Genomic DNA, 22,630 nt, shown 5'->3' with positions numbered 1-22,630 from the left:
AAAGAGGCAAGTAAGGTGTTCTGTAGCCATGTCCTAGGGTGACCACACTGCTCCTCCATAGGCATAGTATGGTGATTATGCATTGTCACCCTAGATAAAGAAGGATTTGCTGGCATGATAACCAGGTGAAAGTAAAAGAAAAAAAGTCTGAAAAAGATTAAACTGATACAGCCACCTTAAGACCATCTAAGGCTTGATAAGCTGCAATATATTATTTTTTTGTTCTTGGGGTTAGATACAATTTAATTTAAAAAATATTATAATTCTATGTAGTCAAGGGGCCCAATAGGTTAAAACATAAGCTGACCAAGGCTCAGCCACTGCTGCGTCAGGGAAGAGAGCACACTGTGCATTCGCGGCCTATGGATGAAGCAGCACTCCTGCAATGTTAGGAGTGGGTGCTCAGCATACAGAGCACTCTGGACAGTGGCGGGCGGTCAATAATTGGCGCACGGGTACCGCCCCCCCTATTCATGCGTCCCTCCCCTAATCTACATGCAGGGCGTCGGATGCATGGATTCTAATGGGGGGATGTTTTTTTTTAAGCACGTGATTAGAGCAAGAGGCTCTAATAGGCTTCAAAAAAGGGTGGGCTCTAAGCTCCGAGCCCACCCAGTTGTGCGACAGTAGTGAATGAATATTCGCTATTGTAACACTGATTCTGCCTCCCAGCTAATCAGGAAGCGGGTTCTGAGGACCATTTCTGGATTGACCTGAAAGGAGAAGCTACCCTATTGGCCGAGGGAGAAGATGTACGGCGAGGACACCACTGTGATGCCGAGAAGGAAACACAGGGGAAGCCGGCCACCCGTCGGGAAGCGCTGGGGGGGTAAGTGGTGGGGGTAAGTGTAGCGGGTAACCGACCGCCCAACCCCCAAGAAAATATACCACAGGCCGCCGCTGATCCTGGAAACTAGGCAGGTTGGAGGTATGGTTACATATTCTACAAATAAAGGGGTCACAAGGCATTTCTTGAGAAGCAAATTACACGTGGAAGTGTAGCTTTTGTAGAGTTGGCCCCTTTTTCACATAACATTTCTAAACAACGGAGGGCCAATAAGAAGGACTGTAAGGGCCACATGTGAGCCAGAAAACACTAGTTTTATGTGCCTGCCTTAGCAGCTTGATCCTAGATTTGCTAGGTTCAGGGGCTTGTTTAATGATTCCAGATGCCAATTGTACTATGGATGTGTGTCACACCATTACCTTTGTCTCCAGTCCATTCTAATGAATTTTCCACTTGTTGAAAGGATATATTACTACATGGGTTCAGTATGGAGTCCATGCCCCATTCTACCATATACGTCTTTATCCTCATGTCTGTAACATTCCAGATCATAGCCACAGTATTATTCTTTATAAACACCTGAGCGTTGTGAATCAGGCTTTGAGCTAGAACATAAAATATGTAAGAAGAATTTAAACCTTTGTTTCAAGTATTTACAACTAAAGACAATATAAAACTAAAAATACACTATTATAATAGTTTAAAATGCAAAATGCAGTAACCCACAGCAAACTCTCCTCCAGTCAAAATGAAAGACTCACTATCTACAGTGTTGAATCTTTTATGTTACCTGTCACATTATAAAATTATAAAAAAAATACAAACAATTAAACATCACTAGTTAAAGGCATCGTAGGTATGAATATAATATATATGTGAATTGCCTTATTATTTTTAGATAACTCCCACATTTTTGCCCATGTCCAGAGTGAGTCATGGCGTAAGAAGATCACTATAATAACCTAGAGCAGAAAGCTGCCTCCTCCAGACCTTTTAGAAAGATTGTCATCTATATGGTAGTGGTAGCACAGCAGCTGGTTTCCATAATGATTTGCAGTAGTATGATCATCTGTGTACTCATCAGTGGAAGACAGGGTTGGGTGTTATGGGAGCTACGATTACTCACAATTCCTTCCTATACTCTTTATATATAAATATATATATATATATATATATATATATATATATATATATATATATATATACATTTTTATATATATTCTTTTAAAATACAATTACTGACAGTTTCATGCAACAAGAATCCATTTTTTACATATTTAGGCTCAGCCCAAAAAAGTCCAGGCGACGTCATTGGATGGCCACACCCCATTGCTATTTAAGAGTTGCCGGACAGCGGGGGACATCACAACAGAGGAAAACAGCTTCAGGATGAGACCAGCTTTTTTTTTTTTTTTTTTAGCTGGTAAATGGCGGCGAGGAAGAAGACAGCTCCGCGGGAGAAGACATCGCAAGAAGAAGATGACACCGGGAGATGAAGGCATCGGGAGATGATGGTTCCAGGAGAAGATGGCTCCAGGCATCTTATTTAAAAAAGGAATTGGCAAAAACTGGCTCTTGTATTTTGTTAACATTTCACAGGTTTTATTGGTGAGTGGGTAGGGGTATGATGTACCCGATACCCATTCACATGGGGGGGGGGCGGGATCTGGTGGCCCCCTTGTTAATGGGGGCTTCCAGATTCCAATATGTCTCCCACCCGCAGAGCCCAACAACCACTGGCCAGGGTTGTTGAGAAGCGGCACTTGTCCTCATCAACATGGGGGCAAAGTGCTTTTGGGCACACCCCCCTATGTTGAGGGCATGCGGATTGGTATGGTTTGGGAGGGAGGGTGCTCGCTCGTCCCCTCCCTTTACTGACCTACCGGGCCGCATGCTCGGATAATGGTCTAGTATGGATTTTGAGGAGGACCCCACACCATTAAAAAAAAAATTTTGGCGTAGAGGGGGGTTCCATCCAAATTCATACTAGACCCGAAGGGCCTGGTATGGACCTGGGGGGGAACCCCACACCATTTTTTTTGCAAATGTTTTTTTTTTACATTCAGCTTTCAGCTGCGCGCCACCGGGGAAGCTGTCGTTCGGGTGCGCCGTCATATGACATCCGCCCAGAACAACAACCGCACTGTCCCTCCGTCATTTGACGGTGGGCGGGTGGCAAGTGGTTAAAGAGAAGAAATAACCCAAAATGCATGAAGACTGCATGCAAAAATTCATAAAAACCTGCAGGTTTAAAAACGCAAAACATGCATGAAAAACGCATCAAGCGCAGCCACATAGATGTGAACCTAGACTTACTCTTTTCCTCACTGGCTGGGATTCTCAATGTAGCACTTGGAGATGATCCAGCAGAGTTGTAATATATCACAGATATCATGTAGGCTTTATTAGGTAAGTCTAGCACCATTTCATTCTGTCTTGTTGTTTTATTCTGGCGAGCAAATATGCTATTTTCAGGGTGCCACTGTACAACAAACCCTTGTGTTATCCCAGATTGTTTTACAATGGACTTTTCCTATTGAAAAATGATAATAGGATATGATTACAGTATACAATATTAATTGAAAAGTTACAAATCTTATTAAGAACTAATATCTTTTATTAAAGCAGAACTTAAATGAGAAAGGGGGCCAAAGCTCCTTTGGCCCTACTTATCCTAGGGATCACAGGAGTGCACTTCTTTCTGCACTCCTGTGACCCCTTTTCAGCCGTTGGTGGGCTAAAGCCGATCGATCAACTTTGGTACATTTATCCTGCTGAACCAGCTGAGATTCGAACCATCTATGGCTAGCTTAATTTACGAACTATACAAGGAAACAATTTGGTATTGTGATAGATATGCGCTGCCACCTAGTGGTATGAGAATAAAAACACAATCTGTGAAATGGAATTAATAAGCTGCTGCCATCACCTGAAAGTATTTACAAAACTGCAATAGGTATAATATATAAAATGTTATAGCGCTGCTACAGACAGAGTAATAAATTGTGTCAATACATCATAAATAATAAAGTGCTGATTGCATATAGCCAAAGTCCAAATGCAATAAACAGTGACAAATAAGACATGTGATGAAATAAATTAATAAATAGAAAAGTCCTCTTATGAGAAAAAGTGCAATGCAAGCTTCAATGTGTAGAATCGTGTTTCATATTCAAAACGGCACTCCGTGATAAGTGTTCCCTTCACCAGGTGCAATGGACGCTCACCTCCTTTTTAGACCGTGATAGGGTCAAACACGCTCAAGCTCAAAATGATTCACATCAGCATATGGCTCTACATTGATCTCCAATGGCTCCTATAAAGACCTGATGTAGTGACACTATTTATTACTCTGTTTGTAGCAGTGTTATCCCACTTTATATATTATATTATATAAATATATATATATATATATTATATAAAATAAAAGAAAAAATAAAAGAAAAAGTTGTTTAATGGTGATTATATTTATCAAGCAAAACATCATTATATGCTTTTTTTTTTAAAAACAACAACACATTCCCTTTAAGCTGTATAGTCAGCGTTTATGTGGCGCTCCAGAGTAATCCTTAGGGGTATAGTATGTGGCTGTAATAGCTGGATGGTGATGTATCCATAGAAAGGGGTATTAAGGGTTAAAAAGGAAGGCAGCCATCTTTCAGAGTATGTCAAGAACTCTGCAAGACATGTAAGGAAAAAACAGGGAGGGGGAGGAACCGACCTGAGTGTAGTATTAAAATGATGACTTTAAAAGGATAAGATTAATAACACTTACAGGATGTTCTTCTATCATCATTACAAGATCTTCTATCATCTTGTAAGTGTTTTTAATCTTATCCTATTAAAGTCATCATTTTAATACTACACTGAGGTCGGCGCCTCCCCCTCCCTGTTTTTTCCTTACATTCCCTTTAGGCTGATCTTTTTTTCACATTTATGCAAAAGTAATTAAAGTGTATGTCCTCATTTTCTAGATAATCTTTGTTGAGTTTTTACAACAGTTTGGGCCGCCCTTAAGCTGTCCATAGATTATGCAATTTTCTTTTCTTCCACAGCGGGTGGAGGGAAAGAAAATTGCTTGATTCCCCCATCAACACAGTCAGTGTTGATGAGGGATTCCCTCCTGCAGCGCTATTGTGCTCTGCCGTCAGGGAGTCTTCCCTGCCAGCAGAACACAATGATTACTGCTGGCAGCTATAGTCGCCGGAAGTGTTTGTATGAAAAAAAAAATCAGACAGGCTGGTTGTACTGAAGTTGACTGATGTATCAACTTCAGTGCAATCACCTTGCCCATAGATTGATCGAATCTCGGCCAATCCCTGCTGAACCAGCCGAAATTCGGCCCACCTATGGCCAGCTTTAGAAAGTTTTCACTGATTTCCTTCTCATAATGGGTTCACCAGACAGGAAGTAAAGGAAAATCCGCAGCAGGGACACTGAGAGCAATAATTGTTTTTCCTGTAGAGTAGGAGAACACTAGAACACCTATCAGTTTTTTTATTTCTACATATGTCCCTGTTGTCTATTTTTCCTCACTTCCTGTCTGTCTGCATTATGACTGGAGCAGTAAGTGAGGAATTAAAAATATTGAAAGCTCTCTAAAATGGAGTTTCAGATAGCAGTGCATACCCAACAGAGGTTCTACTCCTGCCCCACTAAATTTAAAAATAAAATGACTTCCAATACACTTTAAAAGGCAGTAACTGCTCTTCAAATAGTATGTTAGTATAGACTTACCTTCCACAGTAAATGTACCAGTCTTGCGTTGTTCAAATTAGTGATCACTCTCCATAGTTCAACACTGTGAGAGGGTGCTAACAGTGAAAGAAAGTAAAAAACATATTTCTAATTAGATGCGTGGGACTAAACTTTCACTCATCTATAGGACGGTGTGAATTATGTGCCAGTATTGACCTGGAATTTCACATCTACAGTATATCTAAAAAGACTTTTACCTAAGCACACACTAATACGCTGGGTAGAGTGGGTGCACCACTCCATACATTCACAAACCTCTACCAAAGTGTCTGTACTGATAAATACAAATATACTATATGGTATAACCAACCAAATCGATACATACCCTCTGGGCAGGTATGTCTTTCTAAACTGAACTATACACACACAATAAGGAGACTCTGTCACCAAATAAAAAAAATGCAGGTAAAAGCAAGGAAAAATAAAGTATTTTAAATGCTTTCTTGTAGTGTATTTGTTTTCCATAAATTATATTTTATTCACTTGAAATGTTCCTTTGAACTTGCTAGAAAATTTGATTCCAAGACTAGTCAATTCCCAAGCACAGGCTCCATTCTTCTTAAATGTCAGAGCCCTCTCCTCATCTAGGAGTGTCTGATTACTCTCTGTACTGGCCCAGCTCCTATGTTCCTGCCTTTCCAACATAACTTTTTATGTAGCAGCGGAGGACAATGGAAGGAGAATAGAATGGAGTGCCACTAGGTTGGAAAACTCTGATAGCAGTGTTAACATGAAATCCAAAAGATTGCGGCTTCCAGCAACAGTCTCAGGGCTTTTGGATCATCTATACAAGGAAGTCTTTTATAGATAAAAAGTTAAATGCACATGTAATTTTAGGGGGAAATATTTAGTGAATTTAATGGCCTACCTAGAAGGTCTCCTCAGTTCCTGTGATATAGATCCCCAACTCAGCTGAAACAATATTGAAAGGTGGTGAATTCATAGCAAAATTCTATAATGTCCTAGAGGGCAACTCTAGAAAAACTAAAACTGCTATGTTAGTGCTAGTGACAATGTGCAGCATATGCATCATTTTTAGCTTTGCCCAAAGCTCTACTTTAGGTGTACAACTAAGCTTACTGACATAAAACAGGGTTTTGCAAAGTGAGAGGGGAGGAAAAAAAAGATGACTGCTAATCGGGTGTTGTTAATGTCTGCATTTTGCCCTTTGAGATGTTACAGAGCCCTTATCAGAATTTTTTTTGTGCCCACTCCAACCTAAACATCAGGGTTCCCAGATATCTTCCAGCACTTACATATGCTCACTGAAATGTGACGATGTGGCGTGATGTGCTCGCCATCAACAACTTTTAATAGTTCAGTAGCTGTTAGCACATTAAACAAAGACCAGCTTGTCTTGGCTCTGAGCGATTTTTTCAGACAAGCAACAGCAAGAGCAATGCACAGGTTGACATCCCCCCTCCCTCTGCATTATTCTTGTCTTTGCTTGTTTGAGGAAAGTGCTCAGAGCCAAGACAAGCGCCATTATACAGTGTCTATCTCCTCCCTAGCTGTTGCAGGATTGAACATGGCGGGAGGGGGTGCAGGTAAAACCTGATAGGTTAGGAAGCAGCTACCTGTTTCCCCGAAAAATAAGACCTAGCGTGATTGTCAGTGATGGCTGCAATATAAGCCCTACCCTGAAGTACGAAGGGACCAGAATAAGGAAGTTCATAGCTAGTAGCCAATAGCTACCCTTGCGTCCTTTTTTGTTCGTCAGACTAGCATACAGACAAACGGATTTTTCGACTGGACTCGAGTCCGTCGGAAAGATTTGAAACATGTTTCAAATCTAAAGTCCGTCAGATTTTTGACCGAAAAAGTCAGCTGAAGGTCCGATGAAGCCCACACATGGTCGGATTGTCCGACGGATTCGTTCCGTCGGACCAGTCCGGTCCAAAAGTCCGGTCGTGTGTACACAGCATAAGACCCTGATCAGCTGAGTCATAAGACCAATAATCTGAACATATACAGTAAAATAACCTAGCTCCCGTACTCTAAAATATGTGGGCTTATAAGAAGCCATATTGTCACTCAGTGTTAGAATATTATTCCAAATTCATAATTCGGCACTTATAGGTGTTATATTATATTCATGGCAAGCTTGCAAAACATATTTGGTTTTATGATTAATCATAATAAATAGAGTATGTGTGAATGACCTTGATCAATTGATTTGACATGATTCTTCATCTAAAGCTGAGCATTGCTGGATTTTTCTGGTGTAGCCAATTTGAGTATGACATTTAAGGTATCTTGGTATAGAATGTCATGAGAAGACAAAAATAGACACGTGTCCACGTAGCTAAAGGAATATACTGTACATTGTGGATTATATCCTGTTAAGTTAAGCTAGTTTGTAGTTCTAGTCATATTAATAAGTACTAGTATATAGTTACTTAATGTAAAGTTGGTAAAATGTGTTCATATTATGTAGATGTTTGGTTATATGACATTACATGATCAGCCCATTACTTCAAGTATGGAGTGTTACATGTGGGCTTGTCAATCCTATGCCATATATGACTCTGAGTTAGAATCTTCTCTTGGATAGCATATTGCTGAAGTTAGCAGAAATGAATATGTGCCATACAAGGTTCTAAGTTGGTGTGAGGTAATGACGTTCATGTTCACATGTAACATATAAAGCCAATGCTTCCATATTGAAGGTCACACACACAGACACACAGACAGACACACACACAGACACTAGGATAGATGACACTGACATGATCACAAGACACTTTGACAAGTTGGCACAGCTGAATGCTGCCAGAAGACTAAGAACGTCATTTCCTGCTTCTTCTTGAACGACACACAAGACAGCATGGAGACAGACAGCAGCCATGAAGCACACATGCTTTCATAAGCTTATTACAACTTTATAACTTTTTATTCTATTTCATATATTTTTACCCACACTGAACTGAACTATTATATTTTTTACATTGTATTTATGATGCCAATTGTGTGACAATAAACTCACACTTTGTTTTAAGTCAGTTTGGCTATCAATGCTATTTTTCCGGAAATGCCTCTGAGATACAAGAATATTAGATATTAATAATATTCTTCACTCAGTGTGTGATGTTACTGTTAGGAAGAGCTGACAATTCCATGTAGAGAGAGTAGAAAGGGAGATGCTATGCAATACTGTGCTATAATGTATAATGCAATGTTGGGATATATATCCATTGGTATTTTCCCCTGTGTTCACAGTTCTTTAGACCTAAAGTCCTTCTTAGGACTACATTCTTGTAGTATACACGCTTTGACGCTTTTTTTTTGTTGATTGTAATTTATTTTGTATTTCATTTAACATTTTTAATTTGGAGGTTAGACTTTTATGGCTCTTTTTTTTAGAGGGGTTAGAGATTTTTAATTAAGTTTGGGGTTTGCAGCATACACTTGTTGCTGAACAGTTGCTTGCGCTGACCTTTGTACATAGTACATAACCAAATTGCAGTACAGTCAGTTACTGAACCAAAGCACCATGCATTCATCGCCCAGTCTCCTGTGCCTTTTTTAAACAATGGCTTGCTTATTAGCTCCCCATAGTTTTCAATGAGAAAATGCTTTATGATAGACAGTGCTTTAGCAAAGTAGCAAAATACATCTACTTTAGTAGTAATTACAGCCAAGATAATAAGGTTATCATAACACCAAGACTACTATAGACTTAGACAGGGCTTTTTTTCATACGAACAAGGAAATCCCAGACTGCTGCACTCTGAGAAACGATCATCTTTATTCCATGATAAAATCAACAAGAGTCATCAATACAGACAGGAGATAGCAATAGCTAACTCGTTTCACATGCAAAGATGCTTACTCATAGCTAAAGTGTGTTACAAATATATAGGTAAAACAATTAAAAAACCACCAATAAGAGAACTGGTGGCAATTAATCAATTAAATCAATAAACAATAATGGGTTAAAAGAAAGGACACACCTGTATGGAATCACACAGCCCCAAATCTTTAACTATTGGAATGTAACGTGTTTGAAAAACATGAACATATATATATTGACATACGTATTTAAAAAGTAGACTCAAGCCAGAATGCTGAAATAAATATACAATGTAGGAATTCCAATATTATTTGCCCTAGGAAAGCTAAGATGTTACCTCCATTTTATGCATCAGCCGAAAAAAGGAAACATATAATAGCCAAATTCGCATATCGGCATATTAATATCCCATGCACGTACCAAAAACAATAAAGTGACAATGGATACTGAAAACACCCACTAAAGTGTACTTAAATTACGTAATGTTTAAACAAAAGTTAAAAATAAACCAGATTTAAGCCGTAAGCAGTCTCACTCCTCCTGCTGTAACACTGCGGCTACAGATTAATTGACTGAACAGAAATAAACTAGCATTTAAGCCTTAAGCAGTCTCACTCCTCCTGCTGTAACACTGCGGCTACAGATAAATTGAATGAACCAACAGGTCCCGTCTTCTAACTTTTAACATTATGCAGAATTATTTCAGGCTAGATGTCTTCTAACGTTTAACATTACGCAGGATAATGCCAGACTAGATGTCAGGCTAGATAGCATTTCAGTAAAAAAACTTTCCGTGATGGAAACCTAGAGTTAAAGCCAGGAATTCACATGTAAATGTAAATTTGTGAGTTCTGACGTACTGTAGGGTGTCTACAAGGGTTCTTATATATATAGATGAATCTATATAGACTATATATTAATAGATTCATGTAAATGTAGACTATATAGCCATCAAACTGTTGAAAACAGCAAGATTAAACATAAATTTAAAAAAAAAAAAATAAGTGAATGAGTGAAACAGAGATACAGCAATATTCCAAGGATTAAATAGTTAGACCGCCCAAACCCTGAACTAATAGACAATACTTTCTCCGTTTGTAATAGCCACAAGCCCTTAGACTAGCTCACATCGCTAAATCTTGATAGTAAATTATTAAACCTTTAACACCCTACAACCCCCCAATAATGTGGCCATAGTTAAACAGAGTCTCGCTCCGTCTGCTGTAAAAATGGAAACCCACTCTTTGTAATAGCAATATAGTGGCAATGTATGTAAAACATATGCCTCCAAGTAGCAACAGAATTACTTTACAAATGTGCCGCTCTATTGGAAAATTACCGAAAATTACAGAAAAAACAGGGAAGCAAGACAAAATCTAACCAAAAACGGACCAAAAAATGGCAACAATATCAGTAGCTCCCCACTTCCAGATCGAACAAAATTGCGTCACTTGGGATCTCCCCTAGAAACCTCATATATCGACACATATAATAATACACAAGGCTCTAAAGAACGGGACAAGGGGCTTTCTCTAAATACTAATTGTAATGTACAGTAAAGTATACGACCCTAAACCCTGAATACTGGAACTAGTTCCCATTTCAAACTGCCAAGGGGATATGCTGAATGTCATCTCCCCCTGCAGACCATCAACGGTATATCCAATCTCCAACAGAGTCTCACTCCGTTTGTTGTAAAACAGAACCTTTCATTGCACGGTCAGACAGCACACAACCGATGTGAAGAGCACTTATTAGTGGACTGTCAAAAGATTCTTTTAGGGTTATTGAAGTTTATATATCCGCATCCTACTCTCTCTTAAATAGAGCAGATTCATATAGCTCCATAACTTTCTATCTTTTATTGACGCTGGACGGATTAAGATTATTAATATGTGTCTAAAAAGTGTCTCGCGGTAGAATGAATGAGGGCTACAGATATATCAAGAAATAAACATTTGATTTAAAGGCTACACTTGACTAAAGCCAGCACAACTATATAAGAAATAATGGATTTAGTGATGTGAGCTAGTCTAAGGGCTTGTGGCTATTACAAACGGAGAAAGTATTGTCTATTAGTTCAGGGTTTGGGCGGTCTAACTATTTAATCCTTGGAATATTGCTGTATCTCTGTTTCGCTCATTCACTTATTTATTTATTTTTTCATTTGTTTAATCTTGCTGTTTTCAACAGTTTGGTGGCTATATAGTCTACATTTACATGAATCTATTCATATATTGTCTATATAGATTCATCTATATATATAAGAACCCCTGTAGACACCCTACTGTACGTCAGGACTCACAAATTTACATTTACATGTGAATTCCTGGCTTTAACTCTAGGTTTCTGTCACGGAAAGTTTTTTACTGAAAGGCTATCTAGCCTGACATCTAGTCTGGCATTATCCTGCGTAATGTTAAAAGTTAGAAGACATCTAGCCTGAAATAATTCTGCATAATGTTAAAAGTTAGAAGACGGGACCTGTTGGTTCATTCAATTTGTCTGTAGCCGCAGTGTTACAGCAGGAGGAGTGAGACTGCTTAAGGCTTAAATGCTAGTTTATTTCTGTTCAGTCAATTCATCTGTAGCCGCAGTGTTACAGCAGGAGGAGTGAGACTGCTTACGGCTTAAATCTAGTTTATTTTTAACTTTTGTTTAAACATTACGTAATTTAAGTACATTTTAGTGGGTGTTTTCAGTATCCATTGTCAGTTTATTGTTTTTGGTACGTGCATGGGATATTAATATGCAGATATGCGAATTTGGCTATTATATGTTTCCTTTTTTCGGCTGATGCATAAAATGGAGGTAACATCTTAGCTTTCCTAGGGAAAATAATATTGGAATTCCTACATTGTATATTTATTTCAGCATTCTGGCTTGAGTCTACTTTTTAAATACGTATGTCAATATATATATGTTCATGTTTTTCAAACACGTTACATTCCAATAGTTAAAGATTTGGGGCTGTGTGATTCCATACAGGCGTGTCCTTTCTTTTAACCCATTATTGTTTATTGATTTAATTGATTCATTGCCACCAGTTCTCTTATTGGTGGTTTTTTAATTGTTTTACCTTTATATTTGTAATTGCATTTATTCACACTTTAGCTATGAGTAAGCATCTTTGTATGTGAAACGCGTTAGTTTTGCTATCTCCTGTCTGTATTGATGACTCTTGTTGATTTTATCATGGAATAAAGATGATTGTTTCTCAGAGTGCAGCAGTCCGGGATTTCCTTGTTCGTATAGACTTGCACACAGTCTGCACCTGATCCTCATCAAGGGTGGAAAATCTTCTAATCCATTGTCCGCAGGGCTTGTGGAGCGGCATTACCATTGCTTCACATTTATCAGGGCTTTTTTTCAGCGGGAACACGGGGGAACACAGCACTGGCAAGGGGTGCTGGCGAGTCTATTGATGTAGGCTGCTTCGGGTTCTATTGTCGCTAGGAGGGATCTAATGTTGCTGTTGGGCAAAATTGTTGCTGGGAGAGATCTATTGTTGCTGGGGTATATTTTGTTGCAGGAAGGGATCTATTGTTGCTGGAGGATCTATTGTTGCTGGGGGATCTATAGTTGCAGGGAATAATCTATTGCTTTTGGAAGGCATCTATAGTTTCTGGGGGTCTATTTTTGATAGGGGATCTATTGTTTCTGGGGGATCTATTGTTGCTAGGGGGATCTACTGTTGCTGGTTGCAGGAGATCTTTTTTGCTGTTTTTCTTATTATCATTAGCAAATGCCATACAAATTATTTAGCACCACAAAATCATTCTTGGTTCTGTATTCTCTAAAAGGGGAGGTACTCAGAGGTAGGTAGGGGGTGGAAACAAGTTACGTGATCGAAGGTGGGTAGGGGGTGGAGACAAGGGGCAGTGCTCGGAGGTGGGTAGAGGGTGAAGACAAGAGATGGTGCTCAGGGGTGGGTAGGGGGTGAAGACAAGAGACGGTGCTCAGGGGTGGGTAGGGGGTGGAGACAAGGGGCAGTGCTCGGAGGTGGGTAGGGGGTGAAGACAAGAGACAGTGCTCAGGGGTGGGTAGGGGGTGGAGACAAGTGGCAGTGCTCATAGGTGTGTAGGGGGTGGAGACAAGGGGCGGTGCTCAGAGGTTGGTAGGAGATGGAGACAAGGGATGACTCTGAAGGAGAGTACCTGCACCTATTCTTTGAGAAAAAAAGCCCTGGTCTCAGACCACCCTTAACTATTGCCAGTGTGCTCTGGTGTAACATACCTTTTTCTAATGTCCTTCTTGTAAGGTCCTCACTCCAATTGCTCCAAAATATTTGCCCATCGTTTCCAATACATCTCATAGAAACGGTGTAGTCACTAAAAGCTTTAAGTCCTGTGAGGTTATAACTCATCTCTTCCTCTTTTCCCATGTACAGATTATGATGATAGCCCTGTAATGAGAGGGAGTGTGGGGTTATTCTGAATGTCTACAGGGAGTATATAACGGATATGAACTGTACAAGATTCTGACTGAATGCTTACCCAGTGAACACTCGGTAGCTGTTTATACCGCATAGTACAATTCACATTCATGTCATCAGGCGCCAGAACAGGTCTACTCCATGACAACAGCAATGATGGATTTTCAGAGCAAAACGGTTTCAAACGCAAACTGTTAGGAGGGTCCAGTTTCACTAAAGAAATCACATAATTCGTTTGCTGGTAATTTTTAAGAATGTCATCATATGAGTCAATCTTTCTAAATAAAATCCCATTATCTGAAAGAGTCATGGTTAATGTTCTAGCTATTCCCATATGAGTCAATCTTTCTAAATAAAATCCCATTATCTGAAAGAGTCATGGTTAATGTTCTAACTATTCCTATAAAAGTCTCCACACCTGCCATTAGACAGAGTTTATCTTTGCAGTTAAGCAGTAATAAACCCAAAAGCAAATATTTATTATATTGCAGCTTATTATTTCTTAGATTTAGGCTCTCTTTCTTTTATTTTCACCTGGTGATCTGGCCAGTAAGTTTGATGTTTTTCAACAGAAAAGCTGTTCTGCAGGTGTAGAAGTTAGAGGGTTGAGACAAACAATGTAACACTCACAGGGGTGCTCACAATGGTCAGCTTTTATTTATGTAAAACATTTATCCCAAAAGGATTTTCCGATGGAAAATGTCCGATCGGAGCGTGTTGTCGGAAATTCCGACCATGTGTGGCTCCATCGGACATTTTCCATTGGATTTTCCGACACACAAAGTTTGAGAGCAGGCTATAAAATTTTCCGACAACAAAATCCGATCGCGTCAATTCCGACCATGTGTGGCCTGTTCCGACGCACAAAGTGCCACGCATGCTCAGAAGAAATTCCGACACGGAACAGCTCGGTCTGGTAAACTTAGCGTTCGCAATGAATACAGCACTTTCGTCACGTTGCAATGTAAAAAATGGTTTAATACAGGGCACTCTCTTCTTCTTTATAATGTGGGAAGAATGAAGTAGTTTTGCTGCTCATATTCACACACACACTTCTCACAAACTTATTTCTTTATTATTTATCGGGATTCCATTAATATATTTTGATTTGTCACATCTGACAAAATTTTTTTTTTTTTTTTTTTTAAAGCCAGTTTTTTTTTGGATTTTATGTTTGTATTTTTTCAAAGGCTGATCTTTGTTTAATTTTATTTTTAGTTTTACTCCATAATATTTTTGTGTGTGTTTTGTGTGTCAAGTTACCACAACACAATTGATATCTTTTATTATTTAATCTCAAGGAGATTGCTTGGTGTTGGTGTCCCTTGTTAATTTCACATTGTATTTTTGAAATGTACCTGAATCCTCACAAACAAACTGTCCTTTTTGAAGTAAAACACACATAGGCAAGTATAATTCAAACCAAAATTCCTTTATTAAGTGCTCAGAACCAAACAAAGAGGGAGGCAACGCTGGAGAAACAGGAGAAATTAGCGAAGCCTTGGACCCCCAGGGCAGACATCAATTCTTGAACATCAAAATTGGTGGCCTGAGGAGTTCATATGTAAGGAAGTGCAGTCTGGTCCAGAAGTCCCAGAGATCCGGAAAGCAGCAGATGACATCTGTGTCCCCAGGCTGTGGTACCACAAGAGGCTGCATCTTTTGCCAGACCAGACTGGATCCAGGGTCCTCACTTTCTGGTCTTCCTTCCACGCTTCCTTCCTGGCTGTGGCTCTGCTGTTGGAGATGTGGCAGGAGGAGGAGTAGGACCTGGAGGAGGAGGAGGACTAGTAGGACCTGGAGGAGAAGGAGGAGGAGGACCTGGAGGAGGAGGAGGACCATGTGTGAGGTCACAAATGTGGGTATCAGATATTAATTGGGCCCTCAACCCCTTATTGAGAGCTTTCAACATTAATGACTCACACATGAGTTGTTGCCCCTCCTCCATCCGCTGCATTTTACAGGCAATGATGGCAGCAAAGTCCTCCTCCACGATGTGTGGTGCTCCCAGGGCCTCTGTAGCCTTCCAAAAGAGGCCTATGGCAGCCTCCTCTAGGGTAGTCCTCCTCCTGCCACTTTCTCTTTGCGGGTGTAGGGGAGGGAGCGGCATATCAGGCAGCCTGCTCGGCCCGGCCACCTATTGGCTGAGACTTCCCTGTGTATGAAAAAGGGACATGGTTGTAATGTTTTGCATCATCAATCACAATCATAAATTAGTACTCCAAACTAACATCTAGTTAACATCATTGATTGGACAACCTGAACTATTTAGAGGAATGCTATACCTGGCTCAATCTGGGCTCCTCCATATGTTGCTACCTGGAAGGCCCAGGTTGGGCGTCAGAAGCCTCAGCTGGAGGGGAAGGAAGCGTGGAAGGAAGACTGGAGAGTGATGACCTGGGTTCAGTCTGACCTGCCAGAAAATGCAGCCTGTCATAGTACCACATCCTGGGGACATAGATGTCATCTGCTGCTCGGGATCTCTGCAAATCCTGGACTTTCTTGCGCTCCCTTACATATGTGCTCCTCAGGCCACCAATTAGGATCTTCAAATATGTGATGTCTGCCGTGGGGATCACCTGCTTCACAATTTCCAACAATTGATCCAGCGCTGCCTTCCTCTTTGTTTGGTTCCTATAATGTGGGTGGTTGATCTCCCACAGACAAGGCAGCTCCCTGAACATGTCAATGAATATTGCCATGAAGTCTGTATCATTCAAGATATCCATTTTTACTGCAAGACACAACACAAGACAAACCCTAATGTCAGCCAAAACTCTCCTAATCTTGTTACAATATAGGCCTCAATCTAGAAGCAGTATAGGCCCAAGTTTGTCTCTTACCTTCGTTATTACGATCGGCGCCTCCAATGCTCCTTCCTCCGCTCACAGATCGTACGTAATACGCACGCGTGTTACGCTTTATACACACTGCGCATGCGTGTAACTCCGCCCGCCCCTGACGTTCTTTCTAGTCTATTCCCTGCCCCTTTTCATTTGGCGCAGTGGGTGAAGAGCACATGGCGGAGTCAGAGCAGGTGCGTGCTAATTATAGCAACGAGGAGGAAAGCCCAGATCCGGAAACGTCCTGATCCAGAAGGAGAAGATTTAAGGCCACAAATATGTCCTTTGGGGAGATGTTGGAGATGGTCGACATCCTGAAGAAGGCCGACTATGACGAAAGTATGGGCCTTACCCCAACCCCAATATCAGAAAGGCCAAGATCATTGCGAAAGTGGTCAAGAGTCTGCACCGGAATTTCGGGGTACGTCGATCGAAAGATCAGCTCAGGACCTGAAATTAAGAGAGCCCGAGCAGTACAGAAAGATCCGGAGAGTGCTGCAAAAAAGTAAGTAGTTGTGCTGTGTTCTTATTCTTTTTGTCTTTATTACGTTCGTGCTGCTCCATATGCTTTTCTTAAGTGTTGTACAGTTTAAAATGGCAACTTTAATGTTCATGGGCCCATTATTCGTTCGTATCAAACATTTTTCTTTCGGCCTCTAAAACACCATTGATTAGGCCATATGCATTTTCCAACATTTTTTAGGGCCTACTTGTATGAAAAATATTTGGTTGTGTAGATGGGTTTGTTACTAGAATGAAATGCAAACTAGATTCTGTGTAAGGAGAGGACACTCAGCAGCTGTTTTCACATCTGGACGCTGGAGCACTAGTGTTGGACACAAGAACACCCTTTTTATTAGGGGGCCCACACAGGTGCTCCAGTGTATACTATAGGTGTGTCTCCATCTGTGAAGCTTGTACAAGACAGGTAAAGTATTGAAGCTTGAAAAAGGACAATAAAAATGCTACATCTTGGAACTCTGCCCAAATAGACAATTGTACCCCACTTCCAAGCAATGTTTCATCTTTATATTTCGGCCATCAAATATCTGTGTGCTAATTATACCATTTTTGTTTTACATAGGGGAGAAAAGACTCGGAGGACACCCCTCATCCGAGGAGACCAGAGACCCCCCACCTCTGGAAGAAGGGGAAATACCCCCAACCCAAGCTGAGCAGGAGGAGGAAGAAGATGTGGTGGAAATTGGCACCACAACAGGTGAGTGTCAGACTTTGTTTGGTTTCTCTCTTTTTAGGTGATCGTGATGTTGTGGATCAAGATCCTTTCACATCAGAAAGTGCCCAGATCCTGATCGGGGAGATCATGGGGTGTAATTTAGAATTGGAAAACCTCAAGAAAAAAATCAATGATGTTATTCAAAAAAATAATAACATCATTGATGTTTTGGGGCGAATTTAAAACCCCACAAAATAACTTAGTTTTTTTGTGTGCTACAATCTTAAAAATTTTTTAGCGATGTTTCGAAAAGCCAAATTTGGAGGATGCACACAGTGTGCCAACATGTGCTATCTGCCATCACGGGAGATCAATGGACGCGTTTTGGGGGTGCAACCCCTTCCTCAATAATAAAGTAGCTGTGAGGAAAGGGTTGCTCCCCCAAAACACGTCCCTTGATCCCCCGTGATGGCAGCTAGCACATGTTGACATTCGTAAATTGGTGTGCATCTTCCAAATTTGGCTTTTCAAGGGGTGACTTCACCCCATCTGAACGCAATATCAAACACAGTTCCTAAATACTCATGTCTGATATTGCCTTCAAGTTTTACCATATGTGAACTTTGTAAGTTCAAGATTTTTGTCTTTCTTGTTGGTTTTACACATGCCTGTTTTATCGTTAATGGACATTTCTGTTTTAGATAATGCCACCCCAAAAATTGTTATACAACAAACATGTTGGTTTGTTTTAAAAACCTTTTCTAAATGCACATGTGATTGTACAGGTATTAAAAAGTTTGTTAATCAAGAATGTGTGGATTATTGTCTCAACGCTACAACACTTTTGTGGTGATGTAATTGGTGTTTTGTGTGAAAATGGGGGTTATTTCCGAAGGGCAAATCCTCTTTGCACTACAAGTGCAGTTTCAGTGCAGTTTCAAGTGCACTTGTAGTGCAAAGTGTCTACGCCTTTAGTAAATAACACCCAACAGTGCTTTGTATAAGGTTACACAATCACGCCATTTTCAGGACTCCACACATTGCTGTCAGGGTCAGCTAAAACAAACACAAGCAGTAAATGTCACCAAAGATTAGCTTTTTTTTTTTTATTTGATAAAGGGTTCACAAATTGTCTGGCATATTGATGGCGCCCCTACCTGCAAAGAACTCAAGGTATCTTAACCGGACATCACGGGCACTCAGGGAGGGCAAGCCAGGACGGCCACTTTCAAGCGCCGTCAGGGTTGTATCATGTAGAATTCCGGCCTCAGGCCCAACTGAGCCAGCATAGTTGGCAGAATGTTGGCGTAAAAAGTTATGTAGAACACAGCACGCCAGGATTATATGATTAAGTTTATACTCCGCCATATGGATGGGTGTCAGAAATAGGCGGAACCGGCTGGCCATGATTCCAAATGTGTTCTCCACCACTCTTCTGGCTCTGGCCAGCCGGTAATTAAAAACCCTCTGTTCCCGAGGTGAGGGTCCTCATCGGGAATGGCCGCATAAGATGGTCCCCCAGCGCAAATGCTTCATCCGCAACGAAGACAAATGGGAGTCCCTCCACATTGTCCTCTGGAGGTGGCAAGTCCAAGCTGCCATTCTGGAGACGCCTGTAGAACTCCGTCTGGGCGATGACTCCACCATCGGACATCCGGCCATTCTCCCCCACGTCCACATACAAGAAGTTGTAATTAGCCGACACCACCGCCAACATCACAATACTATTGAAACCCTTATAGTTGAAATAGTACGACCCCGAGTTGGGTGGTGGGACGATGTGGACATGTTTCCCATCAATTGCCCCTCCGCAGTTAGGAAAGTCCCACTGCTGGGCAAAGTGGGAGGCCACAGTCTGCCATTCCTGTGACGTGGAAGGAAACTGTTGAGGAAAACAAAAAAAAATAGTATTTTTGCACATAAACATGGCAAGCAGATTAGACACAAACATTCTTGGCCAACCTCCAGATAGCATTTATTAAGGGGAATTTAACAAAACCAAAGTATAAGGTACACCTATCATATTCCCCCCCCCCCCCCCCTCTCATGGGCCATTTCTAACATTATAGGGGGGGGAATCTTGGACAGGTAACCCTCTCCACCTCATTGAGAGATGAATGCCTAAATACAGGGTATTACTTGGAACAGCCCCTCCTTAGTTACACTAATGGCAGCCCACTGGACAGGTAAGAAGTGTCATAATACAAAGATATAAATACACACTGTACACATTTGAGGACATTTGGACATTCTGCTATTACCTGTCAAGATAATAATAGGATACAAAAACTTGAAACAGTACCATTTGAAAGTATACAGGCAGGCCCTTGCACTACATGCTTTGGGTAATTCATCCATAAATCTGACCACTAAAGAGATGGGTATAGTGTGTATGGGTTTGGCAAAGTCAGCAGATAGATGATTGAGGATAGACAGAGAATTGGGATCAACTGACTTAGCAGTTGGGGGGAGGGAGGGTTAATAAAAATGATTTGGGGACACTACGAAAAAAAGCCTCTGGCACTCTGCCTGAATTTAAAGCACAAATCACATTTAAAAACATTTTAGGGGGTGTTTGGGGTAAAGCACTACTATGGAGCTGATAAAATACATTGTTAAGTGACTACATGAGGTGAATATAGGGCAGGAGAGCATGCTGGGGAGGTTATTGAAGGCAAATATGTATGAAGGACTAAAAAAATAATTACATAAAAATCCAGCATGCATGAGAACAAACGGACATTCACAGCATATTACAATCATGGTAATTAGGGAATGAGGAAAGAAATACAATATATTATCAAACATTCAATACAATAAAATCTGATATTAACCACTTGACGACCGCCTCACACCGATTTACGTCGGCAAGGTGGCACGGACAGGCAAAATCACGTACATATACGTGATTTGCCTTCCGCGGGTGGGGGGGGTCCGATCGGACCCCCCCCCCGGTGCCCGAGGCGGTCGTCTTTTCTCCCACGGCGATCGGAGGTGAGGGGGAGGCCATCCGTTCGTGGCCCCCCCCCTCGCGATCGCCGCCGGCCAATGAGAACATTCCTTTGCTGCTGTATGCTAAACAGCAGCAAAGGAAATGATGTCATCTCTCCTCGGCTCGGTAATTTCCGTTCCGGCCCGAGGAGAGAAGACAGGTATGTGAGTGCACAACACACACACAGTAGAACATGCCAGGCACACTAAACACCCCGATCCCCCCCCCCCGATCCCCCCCCAATCACCCCCCCCGTCACAAACTGACACCAGCAGTTTTTTTTTTTTTTTTTCTGATTACTGCATTGGTGTCAGTTTGTGACAGTTACAGTGTTGGGACAGTTAGTATTACCCCCCTTTAGGTCTAGGATACCCCCCTAACCCCCCCTAATAAAGTTTTAACCCCTTGATCACCCCCTGTCACCAGTGTCACTAAGCGATCATTTTTCTAATCGCTGTATTAGTGTCGCTGGTGACGCTAGTTAGTGAGGTAAATATTTAGGTTCGCCGTCAGCGTTTTATAGCGACAGGGACCCCCATATACTATCTAATAAATGTTTTAACCCCTTGATTGCCCCCTAGTTAACCCTTTCACCACTGATCACCGTATAACTGTTACGGGTGACGCTGGTTAGTTTGTTTATCTTTTATAATGTCAGGGCACCCGCCGTTTATTACCGAATAAAGGTTTAGCCCCCTGATCGCCCGGCGGTGATATCCGTCGCCCCAGGCAGCGTCAGATTAGTGCCAGTACCGCTAACACCCACGCACGCAGCATACGCCTCCCTTAGTGGTATAGTATCTGATCCGATCAGATCTATACTAGCGTCCCCAGCAGTTTAGGGTTCCCAAAAACACAGTGTTAGCGGGATCAGCCCAGATACCTGCTAGCACCTGCGTTTTGCCCCTCCGCCCAGCCCACCCAAGTGCAGTATCGATCGATCACTGTCACTTACAAAACACTAAACGCATAACTGCAGCGTTCGCAGAGTCAGGCCTGATCCCTGCGATCGCTAACAGTTTTTTTGGTAGCATTTTGGTGAACTGGCAAGCACCAGCCCCAGGCAGCGTCAGGTTAGCGCCAGTAGCGCTAACACCCACGCACGCACCGTACAGCTCCCTTAGTGGTATAATATCTGAACGGATCAATATCTGATCAGATCTATACTAGCGTCCCCAGCAGTTTAGGGTTCCCAAAAACGCAGTGTTAGCGGGATCAGCCCAGATACCTGCTAGCACCTGCGTTTTGCCCCTCCGCCCGGCCCGGCCCAGCCCACCCAAGTGCAGTATCGATCGATCACTGACACTTACAAAACACTAAACGCATAACTGCAGCGTTCGCAGAGTCAGGCCTGATCCCTGCGATCGCTAACAGTTTTTTTGGTAGTATTTTGGTGAACTGGCAAGCACCAGCCCCAAGCAGCATCAGATTAGCGCTAGTACCGCTAACACCCACGCACGCACCGTACACCTCCCTTAGTGGTATAGTATCTGAACGGATCAATATCTGATCCGATCAGATCTATACTGGCGTCCCCAGCAGTTTAGGGTTCCCAAAAACGCAGTGTTAGCGGGATCAGCCCAGATACCTGCTAGCACCTGCATTTTGCCCCTCCGCCCAGCCCAGCCCACCCAAGTGCAGTATCGATCGATCACTGTCACTTACAAAACACTTAACGCATAACTGCAGCGTTCGCAGAGTCAGGCCTGATCCCTGCGATCGCTAACAGTTTTTTTGGTAGCTTTTTATTGAACTGGCAAGCACTAGCGGCCTAGTACACCCCGGTCGTAGTCAAACCAGCACTGCAGTAACACTTGGTGACGTGGCGAGTCCTATAAGTGCAGT

The 22,630-nt window shown here is 41.7% G+C and overlaps 1 protein-coding gene across 2 annotated transcripts in view; it reads right to left on the bottom strand.

Annotated features, from left to right (window-relative positions):
• The window catches only part of IL31RA (interleukin 31 receptor A), a 123,996-nt gene that overhangs the window by 34,632 nt on the left and 66,734 nt on the right, over window positions 1-22,630 (bottom strand). The window contains exons 6-10 of one of the 2 annotated variants that reach the window (XM_073622860.1): window positions 13,835-13,986; window positions 13,575-13,743; window positions 5,525-5,601; window positions 3,104-3,320; window positions 1,207-1,392 (exon numbers count right to left, since the gene is read on the bottom strand). In XM_073622860.1, coding sequence (XP_073478961.1) covers window positions 1,207-1,392; window positions 3,104-3,320; window positions 5,525-5,601; window positions 13,575-13,743; window positions 13,835-13,986 — 801 coding nt within the window. The remainder of the gene's footprint in view (window positions 1-1,206; window positions 1,393-3,103; window positions 3,321-5,524; window positions 5,602-13,574; window positions 13,744-13,834; window positions 13,987-22,630) is intronic. The other variant, XM_073622868.1, reaches the window with a different exon arrangement.

This window comes from Aquarana catesbeiana, linkage group LG01, assembly GCF_042186555.1.
Source record: "Aquarana catesbeiana isolate 2022-GZ linkage group LG01, ASM4218655v1, whole genome shotgun sequence".
Classification (NCBI taxonomy): Eukaryota; Metazoa; Chordata; class Amphibia; order Anura; family Ranidae; genus Aquarana; species Aquarana catesbeiana.
The sequence above is the reverse complement of the archived record's forward strand: the minus strand, read 5'-3'. Positions and strand labels throughout refer to the sequence as shown.